The sequence below is a fragment of the Anser brachyrhynchus genome (assembly GCF_964034855.1).
Source record: "Anser brachyrhynchus genome assembly, chromosome: 5".
Taxonomy (NCBI): Eukaryota; Metazoa; Chordata; class Aves; order Anseriformes; family Anatidae; genus Anser; species Anser brachyrhynchus.
In genome coordinates this window covers 36,585,969-36,607,318 of record NC_137699.1, presented here as the reverse complement: position 1 = coordinate 36,607,318, position 21,350 = coordinate 36,585,969, and the positions used below count along the sequence as shown (strand labels likewise).

General features: G+C 42.2%; 1 protein-coding gene across 2 annotated transcripts; it reads left to right on the top strand.

The window, feature by feature from the left end:
* The first annotated feature begins 1,471 nt into the window (after nt 1-1,471).
* SPTY2D1 (SPT2 chromatin protein domain containing 1) lies at nt 1,472-19,426 on the top strand. 2 transcript variants are annotated; one of them, XM_080595144.1, is made up of 7 exons: nt 1,472-1,632; nt 8,744-8,858; nt 10,307-11,440; nt 11,474-11,965; nt 12,771-12,930; nt 13,603-13,680; nt 15,802-19,426. In XM_080595144.1, exons 1-7 carry the CDS (start codon nt 1,573-1,575, stop codon nt 15,896-15,898), a joined length of 2,136 nt encoding a protein of 711 aa, XP_080451270.1. In that variant the 5' UTR covers nt 1,472-1,572; the 3' UTR covers nt 15,899-19,426. The 2 variants fall into 2 exon arrangements, with proteins under 2 accessions (XP_080451270.1, XP_080451269.1); XM_080595143.1 differs by having other exon boundaries at nt 10,307-11,965.
* Nucleotides 19,427-21,350: the final 1,924 nt, after the last annotated feature.

The window sequence follows — 21,350 nt, the reverse complement described above, 5'->3', positions numbered from 1 at the left end:
TTTCCAAAAAGTGGCACATGGCAAACATGTGCAGTGCCATCCCCTGACTTGCTCAAAAGTCCTCTTTTAGAGGCAGGGAGAGATTTCCTCCACTCGCCCTCAGGATTACAGTCAGCAGAATGACGACTGCATTTAGCCAAGTATTCCTGCCAACTCCAACACAGACCAAAGTAAGCAAATAAAAAAGCCCAAGAGTAACAATCATCACTCTGTCAATACTGTTGTTGTTATACAGGAATCTGAGTCACACTAAGAGGCCTCTCAAGGAAGGGAGCAGTGGAGATACAAGAAATTCAAGACGGAGCAGGGAAATTCTGATTTAAGAAGCACCAGAGCAGCGATGAGGTGGCAGATAAGATCACACGAATATGGCATCGTAACCTTCTTGACAGCGTCACAGGGGAAAACAGAGTGCTGAAAAAGTGAGAAACATTGGTAAACCATTGCCTCTAAGGAAGGACAGACTAGAAGGTCTTAAACCAAAGCAATACTTAAGATGAAAATTTAAAGAGAGCAATAAAATAAGGAGGGCGCAAACCAGAAGATGTAATCTAGGTCTGAGTCAATTAAAAAGGCAGCGCAGCCTGTTTCTTACTGGGGTCAAAAAAAAAGGGGAGAGAGAAGAAAGATGTTCTTCCAGGGTGAGGGGTTAAACCGGGACTGTGGCAAAGCAAAGGCAGTGGGAGATGAGGGGCGTGGACCCCACACAGAGCCACCAGAGCAGGCCCTGCAGGAGCAGCTCCAGACCTCCTCTGGCTCAGGAAGTACAAAAGCAACGAGCTGAGCACTGCAGTGCCTCACTGGGGCAAATCATCCCGTTCCTCTCTTCGCTTAGGGTGGCACTGGGTGTCTTTACACAGAGCTGCTATGGGGCTCAAAGCGACACCCAGAAAGTAATTTAAGATATGGAAAAGTAAAGTGACAGCGGGGAAGAGCCACGAGGGAGACTGGTAAAGGCCAAAAGCTGGAGGAACTGAAAGCGGGGTGTTACAAAATAGTATTGAGGCAAGTGGGAGCACCACTGAGACCAACAGGAGGAGGAAGAAATGAAAAGTTGGAGGCACGGAGAATTTCCAACCTCCTCCCTGTCAGCAGCGCAGGGGAAACAGAAAGGGGAGAGCTGAGAGCAGGAGCCTCGGGCAGCTGCGGGCTTGGTGGCACACGTCACGGTAGAGAGGAATTTGTGCCGAAAGAGAGCAGAACTAAAAGAAGACAGCTTCTACGAGAAGCAGCCGGGAGCAGAGGAATTTTATTGTTTTATTTGTTTATTTTTAGAGGAACCGAGGCGGCAGGGGGGTCATTCGGAGAAGGGGGGCGCCCCTCCGCGCTCCCTAGGGCGGCCCCACCGGGCCCCCACCACCGCCTGAGGGACGGCCCCGGCTCCCCCCGCCCCGAGCCACTGCTCCTGAGGCGCAGCGCACGTCAGGGCGGAAGTGACGCGCGGGCCGTGACGCCGGCGCGAGGCGAGGCGACATAAGGGGGGGAGGCGGCGGCGGCCGGAAGCGAACGGCGCGGGGCGGGGCGGGCGCTGAGGGGAGCGCAGCGGCGGCGGCCTCGGCTCCGGCCCCGGCCATGGATTTCCGCAACATCCTCGTCATGGCCTCGGAGCAGCAGGGCCTCAACGCCGTGCCGGTGAGCGCACGGACGGGCGCCGGGGCCGGGGGGCCCTTCCCTTCCCGTCCCCTTCCCTCCGGGGGGGCCGAGGCACCGGGCGCGGGGCCGGTGACAGGCGGCGAAGGCCCCCCCGGGGGCCGTGCCGGAGCGGGGCAGGTGCCGGGGCCGTGCTGGGGTGGGCGTCGGTGCTGAGGGGCGGCCTGCAGCGGCTGCCGGCTTCGCTGTGGTGCGGTTGTGGGGCAGGCGTTCCGGCAGGCCGCTCTTTAACGTGAGGTACCGCGGCGGCGGGGATGCGAACCACCCGCGTGCTGGCTGTAGGAAGGGCCGGGGGCCTTCTGGTGCGCTGGCGTCCCGGGTCTCGTTCCTTCGGCAGGACCAAGCTGTAAGCCGCGTGTGCTCAGGTGCGTGACAAATATTGCCCTATGGCAGGCACCAGCCAGGGAGACGCTTGGCCTGTGTGTTCTTTAACCAGGCGTCAGAGTTCTGTGCTTCTGTGATTAAAGCAGTGTAAATGAGCGCAGGTAGAGGCTTTTAGCATAAAAGGTGGGGAAAAAGAGTAAAAGTGTAGCCTTTACGTCTGACGCTGCTGAAGCAGACACTCAGGGATCGAGGTTTGTCTTGGACTCTCTGTATCACTACTTAAACTTTGTTAATGTTCACCAGTGTTGTGACTGGTCACTGGTGTGGACCAACCACATGGTAGGTACACACAATTCATCAGATCCTGCTGTGTTTTTAAAACATCTTATAAAACATATTTTGTATACATAAAATTGATACATTTACATGCATTTTGTATACATTTGTAAATGTATACATTTGTAACATCTTTTGTATTTAGTCTGATCAGGTTTGCCTCTGAATCTACATAGAGATGTTATTTGTAGCGTAAATAGGAAAATAGCAACTACGTAAACATGGTAAGGTATTTAAATGTCTGGTTTATTACTTTTAAAACAAGGTGTTTGTTTCACAAAGCTGGTTTTGGGTGATTGTAGTAAAATTTATTTCAACCTCTTTAGTTTTCACTTGCAGTTCTTAGGTGCTGCACCACTCTTTCCTGTCACATAGTTATGAATTACGATGATGAATTGATGAAACATCTGCCATGCTCCCTATCCCAGATATTGTGCTAGGGGAGGCAGTCCTACCCGTTGTGCAATGGGTGAGGAGGGTTTTGTTACTGCTTTTAGAAAAGGCAGGATTAGGATTTACCTGATTAACTCATGCAGAGGGAGTGCAATTATATCCATAGCTGAAGCAGGGTTGGTTTCTTGCCTCTCTTGCATGTTAGTGGTGCAGCTTCTAACTATCAGATGACCTTGGTCTCCGAGCAAAAGTGGAGCTGTGCTTGGCACTATTTGAGATTATCTGCAGCTGTTGGGCTTCAAAAGAAGGCCTGTGAAGGCTTTTTGATCTGTTGACATCTAAGTCACTCCACTAGAGTAAAAGTAATGCATAAAATTCATTCCTGTAAAAAGCATATAAGTAGCCATACATATTTTTTGATTAAAATACTGTACAGACAAATTACAGAATTCACAGGTATGTAATATTAATGGCTTTCCAGAAATGTTGATGCCTTAATTAATCAGCAGATCCCCTGAATTTCCCTTTGAGGAGTTTAAAAGAATCTTTACAGTGCAGTGAATTAAATATTCCATGCTTACTGTAATGAAAAAGAGTAACACACAAGTTATGTAAGTAAGCTGAGTTTTTCTATTGCTTCTACTTCCTAAGAAATAATATAGTCCTGTATCATAAAAGGGGGATAGTATTGCATCATGTCCTTGTAAAAACAGCTCTGCTTGTTCATCTCCCAGTGGAAATAGGTTAGAAAGAAATGAACCTTCCAGGGCCCTATTAATTGCATCAGGTTGGGTTTCTAAATAGAGCAGTACATATCTAAACTAGTGTATTAATGATGTGTCACCAATAATCTTTAAATCAGTTGTTGAAAAATGTCTCTTTTTCTCATGTAGCATTTGGGGGGGGGGGGGGTTCAGTATTGTGTGTATCTTGTTGTCTTATGTTCAGTGGTTCATTAGACCTGCAGCGTGGACTGGCTTTGATTAGATATGATACCAGTTGCAACTGTTGAACTCGGTTCAATGTAAATCCTGCCTGGGCACCCCCTCTCTTCACAGTGAGATTGGTACACGCTGTTATGGGGCATAATTGATGTGGTGAAGCACTTTGAGGTCTTCATGGAAGATACTTCTAAAAGTATGAAATGAAATAAGTTACTTAAAAACAGACAAAGCATATTTAAGAACCAAGTCATCCTTTTATTTTCTCGATTCTGCAGTCATTAATAATTTATTAGAAACAACCTCACCTAGGTCACTGTTCCTTTTCACAGCGGGAGTATCAGTGGACAGAACTTGAAATCTGAAACAGATTTAACCACAGACAGGTGCCGTGAAACTGAAACAGCTCATCATCCACGTCAGCACAGGCTGAAGTCTGGCTTTAAGTCAGACTGATGCACAGGAGCATGCATCCTTACAAAATAACCTCCACTAAAATTGACAGATACATGCACTTATGGAAACTTGGTTTGCATTTCTCTCCTTATAATAAACTTCCTTAAAAGTGCAGCCATTGTAAGTATTTGGGAAGAAAAACCACAGCAGAATCCAGAAGTTTGTTCAGAGGACCAGAACTTGTTACAGAGCTTTCCCATGACACTGTAATTTACAAACTACTGAACACTTGCCTCCAGGCAGGAGGAGCCCTTCGAGAGTTAGAGGAAGGGTAGCTGTGAAGCACGGGTCGCAGTTGTGGAATCGGGCTCCTGTTTGATCTGCAAACACTTATCGTGTGGCTAAAACCTGTCTCAAAACAGGGCCTGGCAATGCTTCGTGCGCTATATCAGCGCCCACGAGGACAGCAAGATCTGTAGTAAAGCTGGCAAGGGGTTGAAGAGGGCTTTTATTTAACAACTGGACTTGATGGTTAAGTTCCAGGCTCTTACAAACACTGACTAAAAGGTGTAAAACTCTGAGTTTTTCCTATTCCTAATCTCTTTTTGCATAAATGAATGGGGACCACAATACACTGCATGAAGGAAAGAACAAAGTATGCCTTCTTCCTGCGTGAAGCAATATTCAACAGAAGAAAACTGTTTTTTTTTTTTCAGTTAATGGTTCAGCTTAGGTCTTGTGACAGCAGTTGCAAAATCTTCAAGTGACTTTACTTTTTTTTTTTTTACACTTTTTCATACAATTGGTGACCTTGTTAAGTGGGTTTTGAGAGATGAGAACAGCTGACTCTTATCTTTCAGCATTTATAAAGGTGGTTACAACCTGCAGGGAATGATACAAATTGAAGCATGCTTGGTAACTGCCATTGACTGTCATAACTCGGTGTTCATAGTGGTAGTTGGGAAAGCATTTTACAGACGTGTGCGTGCCAGGAGACAACAGCTGCAGAGCGAGCTAAGGTCCGCAGAGCAGAGGCGGTGGCCATCCAAACGCAGGCCAGGAGCGGACTGCTCAGCGGGGAGCAGCAAACATGGGTGTGGGGGGCTTCACCTGAGCTGTGTTCACAAGGGCTGTGTTGAACTTGCCAGTGTAAAGAATGCGTGAGACAATCTGTGCAAGCTGCCTGTCCTTAGTAGCACAAGTGGGGATTGCCTTCAGCTCAGCTGTGCAGGCGTGGAGCAGAGCCACTGGCATGTGCAGGCGCTGTACGACAAAATGGGATGGTGCAGGATCTGTCACTTGTGTCTTGCAGGGCTTGGTTCAGAGGCAGGCATCGCTGGCTGGGTGCTAGTTCTGACAGGGTAGGTGGGGAGTCATGGCAGGGTGCACACAGGTAAAGGGAAACAAGAAACCTCAGAGGAGAGCTCCTCCAGGAGTACCATTCACTGATGGGAAGAGGCTGTATTTCTTGAGGGGACACAGTTGAAGAAAGGCTTTTCTGCAGCCTTCCCTTTATTCTTTGGATAAAGCAGGGCCCGTTTTGTCTCAGCAATCGGGAGCTGTTGCAGGTGCTACCTGGAGAATTAATCGCTGTTTGCAATTTGAGAAGGGTGCTGTTCTGGGATAGCTTGACCTGCTCTCTTCTAGGGCTAAATGTTTGTTTCCCTGTTACTTAACCACCTCGGTGATAACAAAGCCAGGTAGTGCAGCTGCCGCTGCCTGGCTGCTGATATAGTGACGTGCCCTGACTTAGTCGGGCACTTGTACCTGGAGTCTGATGCATGTTCATTTGCATTAAAAGTTGGGTATTTTATCGGTGACTGTGGAGCACGTGCATGTTTCAGTGCTTTTAGAAAGACTAACTTAAGCAGGTTATCGTACGCGTTTTTAATTGAAAGTGCACAACGTGTGTCAACAGCAGTGGTGATTCATGGTACAGAGCTTTCTGTACTCATTTATGAAATGCTTAGCTGTGGTTTCAGCTGTTAGTCAATATTAAGAAATGCTGCTGCCAGGAAGACTTCAAATCTTGAATTTTGCACAATTTCTCACATTAGTGGCAGTGAGCAAACAGCGTGTCTGTCAGGCTGCTTCACAAACCTGCTCCTGGGTAGGACTGTTGGGTGTAGTGCAGCAAAACAAAGCCTGAAAACTGCTTCCCCATCACTTTAATTCTTTATAAAGCTTCCTAATGGGATAGATCAATCTACGTTAGTCCCTGCTGTCTAGCAGTTTTCAAAAGTGCTCCTTCTGCCTAAAACTGCTTTAGAAAATCCTTTCGTTGTTGTATTTAAAAACTGTACAAGTTGAATAATTAAACCAACTTTTACCAAATGAAATTACCAATTGTGAAACATGCCATGTTTAACTTAGTACAACACTGATTTATGCCAAACATCAGTATACTACAGAGTACCTTCAGTTGTTCCAAAGGCACTGATTTGCTTCGATTTCCTTGAGAAAGGATTTTCCCTGATGATGTGGGGATTGCTTTGCCTCTCTATCTGTTCCAATTTAGACTGTGCATGCTGGATTACTTCAGGCCACAGAGTCAAGGGTAACATGAGCAGAAATTGAGAGGAAGTACTGCAGTACAGCTGAGGTCTCCTGAAACGTGAGGTCTTCAGGATACTTGTGGTAAACAGCATGGAAGAAATGGGGCTGGGAGGGGGAGTGACTCGGCTTCCCTTGAAAAAGAGGGGCCCAGCTCCGTCCATCTGCTTATCCTTTAACTGGTCCTAGCTGTCATCATTGATTCTAACGATTTTGATCAAAAGTAACCAAAATTGTTCACAGCTGAAGCTTCTGGAGTGATACGGGTTTCCCAAATCAGTTCCCAGGTTGTGGCAAACGGTCTTGTGCATAGAGGAGTTTCAGTAACCGAGTTTGGTTGTAGTAGCTCATTGATGCGCTGAGGAAAGATGTCAGGGTACAGTACTGCAATGTGTAGAAGGATGCTGTAGCTTCAGAGTTTTAGTCCCTTGGAAATTAGTAAAGATGCCTCTAGACAGCTGGTATTGCAGCTGCCCTTTTTGGAGCCAGTTTTGGCTGCATTTAAAAGTCTCTGAACCTTGCTTCATAGTATCTGTATACACAAGGTAATACATGGCGTTACATACTGTAACATCGGGTAATCCGAGTGTCTCTTCAGTTGGTGCTGTTTCAATGAATCAGTTTAGACCTAAGGCTTTCATTGTATGTTACTGAAACCTACAGAAAGTTGTGCTATACTTGCTTGCCAGCTTATTGTCCTTTAAATACTTGGATCATGTATCTATCTTCGCTAGATATTTTCATGTCTTTGTTAACTTTCATAATTCTGTACAAGGCTTCATAAGGCTTAATTTACCATGTAGGTCTTGTCTGGGCTTATAATCGGCTTGCTACCAAATCAAAACAAACAAAAAATAAACAGGAATAAAAGCTCAAATAGTTCTTTTCTGAATTTATTCTGCTTTCTACCTGCTTCTAGATTTAACTGGTATCTATCGTATTTATCTTGGCGAGTGTATGTCTTGTTGCTTTTTCTTCTCCAGTTTGTGGGGAGATGTACCAAGTCTTTTCCTTCCCATTTATCATTCTAAAGCTCAGCCTGGTGGTCGGTATGCCTGTGGAAGGGCATGTCTGAGTGGTGCAGCTGCACTAGTGCAAGTGTTGGTTACAGCTCCCAGTAAGGGTGGCACTTGGACTTTAATGTATGGATTAAAAATACAATTTATGGGAGGTAACAGAAGGAGAAAAGGGACAGCGCGGATCCTGTGTCCATTCAGATGCCGAGAGCCCCGAGGTGCGCAGCACTGCCAGGCACCTAGGCACGGTGTGCTGTGCAGCCCTGTCTGTGGGGCTCGCCACACCAGCCCTGTGTCTGTAGGGCTTTCATAGGGTGTTCTTGGAAGCAAACAGCTCTACTTATCGTTTCTACTTCCAAGCAAAAGGACGTCATATCAAAACCTGCTGCTTCTTTTCAGGACGAAATGAGCCAGCAAGTGGTGTGCCTGCCAGGTGAGAAGCGGCAGCCGTGTCCTGGTCTCAGCTGGTGATCTCGAGCGAGAAGTGCAGCCGAGTGCAACGTGGCCAAACTGCCCGTGTTGTAACAGGGCAGCTGTTCTGTGCATCACGAGGTGCTGCAGCTCCTTGGCATGCAGCAGCCAAGGAGCCAAGTTAAGACCACTGCGGCAGGAACTGAAACTAGTATCACTGGTTTTAGATCAATCTGCTAATTATGCTAGTGAAGTCAATTCTAGCTTACTTCTGGGCTAATGTCCTTATTTGAGCTTATTGGCTTATTTTTACTGAGTAAGACAGCCTGAAACTGAAATGAGCATCTATGGAAAAGCTGAAGGGCCTCGTGGACCTGCGAACTGAACAGACTGGCAGCCTGGGCTGTACTCTGCTTTTGTTTGTGGCTTGGTCAGAGACTGAGGCTGAACTGAAATAATCCTACTCCATCACTGATGCAGCTATTGCATTCCTTCTCAGTCTGATGCATTTTACTCGTTTCTCTCGGTTTTCCTACCTGACATCTGGCTCCTTGTTTCTTCTTTTTGAAGCTGAGTGCTCTGTCAGCTTCATTGGAAATCCAGTGTTTAGTATTCTGTAGCATCTCTACGCTTAAAGTAAAGCATGAGACTGTTACTAAACTCCTCAGTTTCAGAAAAATTGTACACCTCAACATTTCTGACATGCTTATTTGTTCTTTGCAGAAAAGATACAGTTTGGCTGTTGGTCCTCCCAAAAAGGTTCCAAAAGTCAAGGGTGTTGAGTCTGCAGCAGTGCAAGCATTTCTCAGACGGAAGGAAGAAGAAAAAAGAAAAAAAGGTAACTGCTGAAGCAGCCCAAAATATATCCTGTGGAAGACTTTCATTGACTCTTTGAGACTTTGACCCTATTCAGGGCTCTTGCAAATAGGGTTTTACATTTGCTTTTGGAATTCATGCGTGTAACTGCTGATGCTGAGGGATAGCCAGTGGAAAAGTTAGGGCCAGGGATGTTTGCATGCTTTCCAAAGGACTTAAATGTTAATCAGCTACACTGGCATTTACTGGTGGAGACCAAGAAGTAATTAAGGTGGAGAGAGATTTCAGGAAAGCATCCTGAATTTTTGTTAACATTACTTTGAAATGTTGTTTTTGTGTCAAAACCTGGTAAGAGTTTTTGATGTTGTTGCCTTAATCTGCTCTCTTGATAAAGCCCGGATTTTTAAATTGGCGTGGCAAAAGCTTTATCTAAGCCATGTTTTTTTTTCCCACTGTTATTATAACCAAGTCTGATGGACAGGGTGGCCCAGGACTGTCTTTCTCTCCTGGGCCAGTTGTAAGCCAGCCAGCTCCTTATCCCTGCTGCCAGGTCCAGCCAGAAGCAAGACTGAGCATGAAACACAGTTGTACTCACAGTGTACAGTCATGGCCATTGACAAATAAAATAACATAGGCAGGGCATGGTGCCTTTACAGGAACCCGTATAAAATGCAGCATGAGTAGCCCAATCCAGTTTCTAGGAAGTGATGCTCAGGAAACCCCCTTTTCCCAGGTCTTTCTGGTATTTTGCCCCCATCCATGCCATTGGTCTCTCTAGTACATAGCCCTCAGATCTCATTTTATTCACCAGCTAGTTCAGCATGAATTTTGTCAGTAGATCACACACAAGACACTTAAGATAAAGAGCGTACTCATGCAGAAAATAGCTAAAACAGTTCAGTAGGAAAATAGGGCAGGCTGTGGAGATGGTGCACAAGGCACTGCTGAACAGATGCAGTGACCTGCAGCTTGCTCATCTGCCTGGCTGCTTCCCTCCCTCTCCTACACCTCAGCCTGTTTTCCAGTTCTTGTTCCCACACCCCAATAGTCATTCATCCCTCCCTTTCCCCACCTTCACTTAAACATATGATACTAAATTTTGTACACTCAAAATTCTTTTACTCAATCTCAGAACTCCTTCCCTTTCACCAGAGATCCCATATGTCCTGTACCTTTTTACACAGTAATTCTCCTTAGTTTGTATAGCATTTGACAGTGGCTTCTGTTGAATCATGTCAGCCAGTTTTGTAATAGCAGTAGTTGGCATAATTGTTGACTTTTGTTTATGCAAGTACCTGATTCAGGTGGATCAGGCTGCCCTGTTGGCAGACCTGGATCACTTTCGGGTCTGTTGCGAATAGCTGTTAGCCAGAAATCCTTAAGCTATTGTCTTAAATGGTTTATCAGTGGGAAGAAACTGAAATAAGAAGTAGTGCTTTTGCTTAACTTTCTCCTGATTTTCTTTTACAGCATTGGAAGAAAAAAGAAAGAAAGAACAACTCTTGGCTAGACGTATTGAACTGAAACATGACAGGAAGGCAAGAGCTATGGCCTCACGAACGAAGGATAACTTTTATGGCTATAATGGCGTTCCTGTTGAAGAGAAGTCTAAAAAGAGGAGGACTTGTGAGAATGTTGCTCAGGCTCCAGGGGCTGAGTATCCAACAGAAGATGAAGCTGAGCAACTTGAATATGCTCAAACAGAATCTGAGCAGGAGCAAGAAGAATATGATGAGAAACCATCCAAAGCTGCTCTAAAACCAAAGGCACCTCCCAAAAGTGCACCAGCACCTCTAAACTTTACAGATCTTCTGAGACTTGCTGAAAAAAAACAATATGAACCGGTAGAAATAAAAGTAGTGAAAAAGATAGAAGAAAGACCCAGAACAGCAGAAGAATTGAGAGAGAGGGAGTATTTGGAACGCAAAAATAAAAGAGTAGAAATGCAGAAAAAGAAAAATGAGAAGGAGATTAAGAATACGGGAATATCCGGTTCTTCAAAAAAAGTGACTTCTCTGAAAGAATGTGGAAATGCAAAACTTAGCAAAAGCTCAGTAGATAAACATTCCTCTCCAAAAGGCAGCCTTTCTTCTATGAGCGGTACTGATAAGAAATCCAAAGCACCAGCATTGACTGAAAAACACTCCCGGTCATCATCTTCCAGACCAAGTCAAATGGAAAAAGTAAAAACCTCTCAGAACGGTTCCTTAAAAAGCTCTACTGGTAGCAGTCATAGTAAATTACCTGTCAATGGTGTAGGAAAGTCTGGCTCAAGCTTTCCTGTACAATCCTCTAAACCAGTGGCCAACGGGGCTCAGAGGCTACCCGCTGCTAAAGAATCCAGCCTGAAAAGGCCTGCCCACACGAAAATGGGAAATGCCGCAGCCCTCCAACACGAAGTCAACTCCAATGCAAAGCGAGCCAGCAGCAGCTTAGGAAAAGGAGGACCTGGGCATCCAGGTGGCGGTTCAAGTGCAGGCCTCGGACGATCAGGCAGCAATTCTGGTGTGGGACCGGGAAGGCCAGGGAGTGGTTCAAGCCCAGGACCGCGGCAGCTGGGCAGCAGCTCAGCTGCAGGACCGGGAAGGCCGGGTGGCAGCTCAGGCATGGGACCGGGAAGGCCAAGTGGCAGCTCAGGCATGGGACCTGGAAGGCCGGGTGGCAGCTCAGGCGTGGCCCTTGGGCGACCAGGGAGCAGCTCAGGTGCTGGACTGGGACGGCCAGGCGGCAGCTCGGGCAGTGGGCCAGGAAGGCCGGGCAGCAGCACAAACACAGGACCTGGGCGGCCAGGCAGCGGCACAGGAACAGGACCAGGAAGGCCGGGAGTCGGCCCCAGCATGGGACCTGGGCGGCCAGGCAGTGGCTTGGGCACCGGACCAGGAAGGCCGGGGGTCAGCCCCAGCATGGGACCTGGGCGCCCAGGCAGCAGCTCGGGAACAGGACCAGGAAGGCCAGGAGTCAGCCCAAACCCAGCACCTGGGCGACCAGGCTTGGGTACAGCTGTAAAGCCTAAGTGTACTGTTGTGTCGGAAACAATTTCTTCTAAAAACCTAGTCACAAGGCCTAGCAATGGACAGATAAATGGAATGAGACCTCTGCAGGGGCATAGACCCGTGTTTCGTTCACAAGGTATGAAGTTCTGTAGCAAATAAGTTTTTTAACTTTTGTTATTTGTTCCATGTTTTTGATAAGTCTGAGTTGAGGTCAGTGGAGGTCTTTGACAGTTGTAGATGCAATTAGGAAGACTTGCACAAAATAACACATTTGTCTTTTAAAGAGTGTATTTAACAGTGGAATACTTTTTTCTGCTTTGAAACTTCCTGTTTTCACCCCTTCTCATATTCCTTGAAAGGAGTGCCTGGGCTGTAAGGTCTTGATGAAAGAAAGCTAAGCAACCTGTGATGGATGGTGGGATATGGATGGTTTTAAAGGAAAAGAATAAAAGGATTCACTTCCTGCATTGTTCAATTATTCTTAGCCTTTAATAACTTAGTAAATAAGATAATTTAAATAACAGATGCTTAAAGCAGCACATGAAAACTGAAACAACACAGCATACCTGTGACTTTTAGTTGAGTGCTTGGGGAAATTCACCTTATGAATGAGTAATTACAAAAATTTATTTCTGAGCAGGAGCAAGGAGTATGGGCTCTAGCAATTAGTACCAGAAAACCCTGACCAAGAACATAGACTTCTGTCTGGTTGTTTGCTCAGGATGCAGTTGATGATACTGATAAGTAATCTTCTACAGCACAGCACAGAGGAAGTACTTCCTTTCAGTGAATTTGAGAATTGCTAATTAGCTTGAGGCAGAAGTTTTCTGCGTTGAAGCCCAGAGCTAACAAAATGCCAAAGTACAGCAAGGAGAAGTACTGTTAAAGTAATGGTATGTTAATATTAATTCATCTTTTTTTTTTATTCCCTTGTCATTAAGGTATTGGGAGACCACCTATTGGTTACAAAAGACAAATAGATGATGATGATGATGACGATGAATACGACTCTGAAATGGATGATTTCATTGAAGATGAAGGCGAACCCCAAGAAGAAATATCAAAGCATATTCGGGAGATATTTGGATATGACCGGAAAAGGTACGAGAAATGTAAATTTTAAGCTATTGCAAAGCAAATAACAGAACAAGATGAATATAGTTCAATGAATAAAAGCTTTGGAAATAAGTGAAGTGCTGAGATCAAAAAATGTTTTTTTTGCATTGCAGAAATTTAATGAGCATTAGAGCCCCTTCTGTGCAGAAGGGATTTTGACTTTTTACACTGCTTGCCATGTTGGGGCAATAATATTTGGGGAGCAATAATATTTGATGCAAGCAGGACGTAATTTATGAACAACATGGCTTCTTCATCTTCTCTCCTACCTAATCCATAGTAACTCCTTCCTATCATAAGGTGTTAAAATGCTTCCTATGGCAGTCGGTATTTGAGAATTCATGAACATAGCTGCCTGGATATGAACTGGTAAATGCAACAGTGTTAACAGTTCTCTAAGAGGATCTAAGGTGGCGTATTTGTATGTCTAGGAACTGTTGGAAAAAGAAGACTGTGGCTTATTTAAATACTTTCCTCGTGTCTGACTAAGGTATAAGAAAGCAAGCATTCTAAAGACTTCTAAGTTAGATTCTTTCAAACTGTTAATGTAACCATATGTGGCAAGGTAATTTTTCTTTCTAAAAGGATGCGAATTCATAACTGAACTGTACATGATGGTGTTTTTCTGTGTGCTAAACACTGATGTGTAATTTCCAGATATAAAGATGAAAGTGATTATGCCTTACGTTATATGGAGAGCAGCTGGAGAGAGCAACAGAAAGAAGAAGCTAGGAGGTATGCTTGGATTTAAATTAAAATAGAAATTGGGAGATTTGTTTATTTTCTGAGTCATGGGGATATTTGCTGCTTTTTTATAATGGAGGCAAGTAAGTCATTACATTTTTGATAGGAAAGCTTAGGTAAAAGATGAAGCTCAGCCAACCAGAGTGCCAGTGGAATACTGGGTACATTAAAAAGTTCTGTATGTTCATTCTATGCATTCAATGCATCGCAAACTTTGCTAGTAGAAATTTTACCAACTTAGTCCAAAAAGTCTTCCTGCAAATACTTTGAATTCTGACTGAAATGACAAACCCTTCAATTTGTCCCAAACATGTTTTTTTGCTAGTTTTTGAGGACTGGAAAAAGATTTGTGTCTTGATCTATATACATCTGTGGTTTGTGTGCACATGCATATATAAAGAATGCTCTGACACACGTCTGTAATCAGCGATTTCAAAAATGAAGACTAGGCTTTCTTATTGGTTTTGGCCTTTAGACCTGTGCAATTCTTAAATAGCTATTACAAAACGTGGCATTCAAGAACTGATCCTTTTTGGTTTTTTTTCCATGCCTGGTAGAAGATGTCTGCAGTGCCCTTACCAAAGTTTTGTAAATGTTATGGAAGGTTTTTTATAGGTAATGGAAAATACTGGAAATCTACAGTCACATTTTTTTTTTCGTTCTAAGTTTTTTATATTTTTCATGGAGTGCCTCAAGTATTGTAAACTTGCATCTTTTTAAAGTTATAGTCAGTGTCCTTATTCCTTCCTACTCTTACAAATAGCTGCAGCTCATGTAGAGCTGTAGTCTATTAAATGGAGAAATAACTGAAATTTTACAGTGATACTGCTGCTTACTGAATTCTGCGTTGAAGACCTAGAATGAGGTTTTGCAAAGCTTAGTACCTCGCTAACTTTTAACTACACGTGCTAACATAAAAGAAGAGATGAGGAATTTGAGTAAAACAGTGTAACTGTTTCCTATCCTTGGCTATTTTTCACTGAGTTTGGTTAAAAGTTTAACCATTGACATGAGGAGCTTTTTTCTAATCAAGCAAGCCCACTAAAATTACTAAATTCTAAGCTGAAATGGAAAATGATGCTTCAAGCCAGAGATTGATTGCACAGATTCTTGTTGTTTGCTCTCTTAATCTGGATTCTGCAGTTTCCGGAATTCATTGACTTCCCTCTGCTTGTTTAGGCATAAAATCCTTTTTAGAGCCTGTTCTGGAGCAGTTACCCCAGAGCAGCTGAACGATGACAGATCGTCATGTAGTTGACCCTGATATATTTTGGTGCAAACTGCCTTATCTGCTGCTTCACGTTGAGCTGTGGATGCACAAATGCTCTGAGTAGGCCTGCAAATCAGGCAGGGACTGATCACAAAACAGTAGCTCTGCGACACCCATTGCTGGTATCACACCGGCAAGACTATCCAGTCATCATCCATTGAAGAGGAGGTCAGTGACCGCAGATACTGTTTTCAGTATCTCTTTCAACATACTGACTTTTAGAAAGTTGAAGGGACTGCACAAGGACATAGCCAGAACATGCTCTATTTAGCAGCATCTCTTCCCTCTGCCTGCTCCCCAGAGTCCAGGCAGCTAGCTGGACTGAGGGTAAGGCAGTGTCATTCAGGTAGATGCCTCAAGTCAGGAAGTTGCCACAAAATCTATTGCTTGTTTGACGGATCCGCTCTCAGTCTTGCCAATGAAAAAGGTGTAGGCGGTCCTCAGAAAAGCTGATCTGAGTCAGTCCTGATATGAATTGCATGTAAGAGTTACTTTGGCAAGAATTGATGGATGTTTCAGCAGCTTCTTGTCAAAAAAGAACGACCTTTCTTAGCAAAACTGTTTTCTTTTTTTTTCATAATGGTCATTTCTTTAAAGAAAACTTTAAATTATTTTCCCTCAAAAGATTTGATTCTGCTCTAATGATGAGACTTTTGGGGGTATATTTTTTCTCTTCTTAAACTGTAATCTTGCCATAATTGAAGAAAACTTAAAATTGTTGAACTGATCTAAATCTTTGTTGCTCAAATCAGCTGTAATTTAGGATTTCTTTTCTTGGGGGAGAAGACAAATTGCATGTTTCTTGAGTAGCAGTTTGTAAAGGCTTTCAACTTATTTGGCAGCTTGAGACTCGGTGTTCAGGAAGACCTAGAAGAATTGAGACGGGAAGAGGAAGAATTAAAACGCAAGAGACAGTCTAAGAAGCTGAGGACACGTTAACTGACTTACGGTGTTGACTTCTTTCATTTTTGTGCTACCCTCTGCCTCCATACATCTCCTCTTATTCTACTTCAGTTTCCATTTGCTTGTTAGAGGGCAAAAGAATATGTTAAAGGGATGAAAGAACTGAAAAATAAAGGCTTTAGTTTGACTTAAATAAGATATTTATTTTTAATACTGCCAGGGTTGATTTTTTTCTATGAAGAAATTAATGCACTAATGCATATTATTAAGTAGAAGAAAATTAATTTCCATTGATTAAATCAGTTCAAGATGCCAGCAGAAATATTGACTAGCTATGCACTGACTTGGAACTGTGTGGGCCCATATACAAGTAAACCAATTTTGCATTCACTTGAAAGTAAGGAATAGCATTCTTGTTCCCTGATTTTTTTTTGAGATGTAGAGAAACTGCTTTATATCCTGCTTTGTCTCCTGAGTTGAGCCTCGAAGTATTGAAACATTATCTTCTGTACAGAAGCAGCTTGGGTGTAAATTCAGCCATTGCCACAAATGTTCAAAGCAATAAAGTGCTTTATACTTTCTGATTACCCATAAACAATAACTAAACTAGCACCCTCTTATTTCTGAACAGGAAAGTGCACATCACTTGCAAAAATTGCACAGTTATGGTTGCAACCCAAAGGTTAGGCTGGCTTTTGCTGTGTCTGGAATTTCAATGCCAATCAAATTCAGTATGATAAATACACATCCCGAAAATAGGAATTTCTAGTGTTTGTATGTAACCTGTGCTTTTGTGCTCAAGCACATGCTTGGGAGTTCCCTTCCTTCCCTGTCAATCTTTACATTTGTCTAACAGCTGCTGCTGCTTTTACAAGTTGTGTGCAGTGCTTGTGTTTTTTTCTTGCATTAAGCATCAGGTGTGTTCAGTGATCTGAAATGTGGAGCAGTTATTTATCTAATCAGGTTTGCTATTTGAAAAGCACACTTCCAAAGTATTTTCAGCTCTCTAGAATTAATAACTTCATATTAACTAGTGAGTACTTCTGAGTAATTTAATCAAGCCAAAAATCTAAAATGCATGTCAGGAGAGTTGGTTCTGTTACCTAATGCCCATATTTGCACATTATTTCTAGCTATGCACTTAAAGACTGTAACTGAATTTGTTTACTATCAACACTGGCTTCATTTAAGTCAATAAGGGTTGTATTTGAGAGTCTGAAGCTTAAACCTGATGTTGCAGCTACTTTGATTCCCATGGTTGCCCTTCCAAAGCTCACCAGTATCACCACTCAGCTTTGCCTCAAGCTCCAAGACTTCATTGATAAAGACCTCCGGCTTTAGCTGCTGAGGCTATGTTGTAATACTCGAAGTATTTAGAAAAGTATGAAAAGGGTTTGGGGCATATGTTGGGGGAAAAAAAAAAAAGAAATAAAAAGGAAAAATCACTGAGTAGAAATACAGTGAAGGAACCTTTCCTGCCAGAGCGCTGTTTAAGTGTTCTTCCTGGAAAGAGTTCAGACAGCAACCCATAAGGAACGATCTTGGAAGCTGCTGAAGTTTACACATCTGACTCTTAATGAGAGAAAAAACAATTTGCCTTTTTAAGACATTTTCTGTTGATGGTGTAGCATTTCACTGCCTTAGCAAAACACTGACATAAGCTATTGGGATGTATTCTATAAACTAATTCAGTATTAGCTGTCAGGGAGCCCAGATGATAACCATCATTGCTCCTCTGTATTTTTAAGTCTCTAACACAAATCGGTTCTCAGTGTATACACTTGAGACCATTCAAGATAGTGTAATCTCAGTGCTTGTCTAAAAGCGTGTTGTATTCACTCTGCTTAATGGGACCATCTGAAATTTCCTGTTGTAGCTCCTAGAATTACCCAAACGTGGCAATGACCTCTGGGACCATCATCAAGTTGTGGTTTGTTTTTTGTTGTGGTGTCTTTGTTTTTTGCTTTTTTTTTGTTTGTTTGTTTTGTGCTTTTTTATTATTATTATTCTTTTTAGCTGGAGAAAGGCTCTAGGTCTGTCAACCCAGACAACTCTATCAGTTGCAAGCAATTTCCTGCCTGGTTGGAAAAAATGTCTTGTATGAAGCAAAAGAACCATATTGATTCAAAATTGGTTCAGTTTGGAATTAAATCTGCATTTCAGATAAAGATAGGTTAAATAAATCCTGATTATTTCATCATTTTGTACACAGTTAAATTTCTTAATCTGTAAAGCACTTTGTCATTGGTCTTTTAGATGGTGACTGGAATGTACTCTGCTCTGCCAGCCTCCCTAAGACACTGAATAACTTTTCTTCGCACAAAAACAATTGCTTAATTTTGTTTTTCATATGAAAAATTATTTAAGGACACATTTGTAATTTTACAATCAAGAAGTACTTTCTCATAATTGGCATGGGATACTAATGCTTTTCAAATTTTGTACAATGTTTGGGTTTTAATGTTTGCATTTGCTGCATATTTGTAAATCGTCTAGGAAGGACCTTGTATCCAAAAATATGTTTGCTGATTTCCAGATTAATATTATTAATCTAATGAGTACTTCGGTACTCATCCAAAGTGCATCAGAATTTGAAGTTAAGAAAAACTGAAAGAATGCTTATATTGGTTTATGAGGATCTGATGTTAAGCTAATGATTTAATTGTATGTAATGAAATTCTGGTTTGGTTTTTAGATTTTAATTCACTGTTCGACAATGTGCCTTTTATACTAAATTGTGTCAAAAGATAATGAATGTAGGAGTATAAAAAGGTTGGTCAGTTTCTGCTATCTCAGATTCTATATCCTTAAACTTGATCGTGTGAAATGGTGACATACTTTGCATAAAACCCTTCCAGGTCTGGCTTTGATTGCACAGTTACAATAGCTACTTCTTTACTGATAACGCTAAATCAAATGAAGGGCACTTTCTATTGATGACTACTTTTTGAAAATGTCTTGTATTTACATTTGAGCTGTGTTTCACTTTACAGCGGTCTTTTTGGAGGCCAGGGTTTTGCATATCACAGGAAGCCTTATTGTGCAACTCTGTGCTGTGCATAAAAAATAAAAATCTTTCAAGAAGTATATGAGATCTCTATGGAAATCTGGATTTATTTTTGTGTAAAGCCCAAAATATTGTCCAGGAAAACTAATTTTCTATTTTTTTTGCATTTTGTAACATAATCTAGTAGCTGATGCATATTTCTAGATATAGCGTGCGTATTTCTGGAGACCAAAACATGTCAGAAAGAAAATAAATATATGCAGATACTGGTGTTTAAGTTGTGATGAATGTACTTCTATTTATTTTGGTGAGTGGGTGTGATGCAATATTAAAGTGTTAGTGTGTAAATAAGGGTGCTTCTAGTTTTAGCCAATGGTTTTCTTTGGGGATATCAGTTGTGCACAATGTCTTTTTACACAATGTGACAAATCAGGTTTAAAAACGTACATAGCATAACTGTTTTCTGGTGCTGTCAAGAAAGTGTATACTTTTGCACACACCAAATGCATATAAAAGTTTTGCAGAGTATGTATACAATAAATTACAGGCATTAAACATTTCACTGCTATTTCTCATTGGTTTCCTTTATGGAAGACTTCTCAGATTGTTTTCTGCTGTTTTCCTCAGAGATGTCACATAAAACAGCATTAGGCTGAATGTTCTCCAAGAAAAATTCTTCTCTTGTTCTCATGCAGCCAGCAAGAATGTATGAAAAATTGATGGAGTTGCTTAAGCACTCAGAAAAGAGCTGAAATTCATTGGCGTCTCCTACAGTTTAGTCTTCTAACCTAATTTATATTTGAAGGAAGGAACATGCATTTTAGAATGGTAATATAAACAAGCGTACAAGCTGCCTTTCATCTCTTCCAACGGGAGTACGGTGTTTCATCCTGCAGTTTCATAAGCAGCATCCTTCTCGGATTCTTCTATTCCCATGTGAAGAACCTGAACCTCCTCTACTGCTGTCTGCTGTGCAATTGTGTACTGCTTTGACAGTTGGAGGTAAATACCAATGATAGTTCTGATTAGCTAGCACTGTGAACTACTTCCAAGCAGATAAATGAATACCCATCATCAAATTGAACCCATCTGCCCGCCTTTCCTTGAAAAGGGAACACTCGCATGCTCTTGTGCTTTAAAAAAAAATATATATATATGCATATATAAAGTCACTTAGCATTTGATCGGTGCCCAACCAGTACTCTGCTTTGTAGGCATGAAATCTTAGCCTGTTTGTTCTTGCCTTGTATGGAATCCCCCTGAGATTTTTAACGCATCTTCATAGTTCTAATCAGTCATTATTTCAAAGCAAATATATTCTGTTCAGGCAGAAGGAAATTTTACATTGAGTTATCTTAATCTGGCCAATAAAGCTATACCTCTCTGGAAGCAACAGAACTATTTTACTCAGACTTAAAAAAAAAAAACAAAAAAAAAAAACAAAAAAAACACCTTAGCTTGAGGGCAGTTTTTAGTTTAATTTGAAATAACACTTTAATTCCATAAGGCAGAACTGCGATTTAGTCATCCAATAAATGTTCTTTTACCTACCAGTTTAAATGCCCATGGAAACATTTATTTTTCCATGAACCTGGGAATCAAAAAAAAATCTGACATACCATGGTTAACATACTTTGTGGGATGAAATTAAAAACAGAAGAGGTTCCTGAGGTAATAATACATATCCCTAATTTAGTTCTAATCTCTCTGCCTGCAGTTAACGAATGCTTTTCCCAAACCAGCTGGTGCTTAATTTCCTTTGGGGATTTTCTCTATTCATTTTTTTTGTGCGAGTCTTTGTTTTTACCTATATCCTTTTCCCCACATTGGCAAATTTGTGGGTTTTTTTTAACCTTGGATGTAACATCTGCCCACCTTCTCTGTGTTACTAAGTTGAGAAAAGGCTCATCTGATGTCATCTCCTATCATACCATACATGAATGCAGCAATTGACAACTTAAAGAGAATTAAGAGCTTTGTTTTTGTTCTTTTTTCCTTACTAAAGGCATGGGCTTGCTTCTGACTTGAAAAATACTTAATGAGGACAGTGTTGCAGGTTTTACAATGCACTCAGAATAAGAGTGCATATGTAATCATGCTGAGCATAAAAGGATGTTTTTCAGTGCCTTGGATATACTCTTCAACGTTTTAACCTCTTACGTGGACTTATTTATGGAAGGGTAACTAGCTTCCTTGAATGATGCAACAAAGGATTGATAATGTTTGCTCTGAGTTTGTCTTCAACTCCCTGTCACAATAATTCTCCCTGCCAGCTTCTTCTTTTTTGGTCTCAGCATATTCAGTACTTGTTCTGACAAAGAAGTGGTGTGTATGTTGGAGCAGTACACCAATTGGTTGACGGGCTGCTCTGAAACTGATAAAGGACTCTGCTTATAATTGCTTTTTGCACAGGAGAGGCACTAACAGGAGGCAAGCTGCTCTATCCAGGTCTTTATTTTTATGGAGTGTGCAGGAATTTTG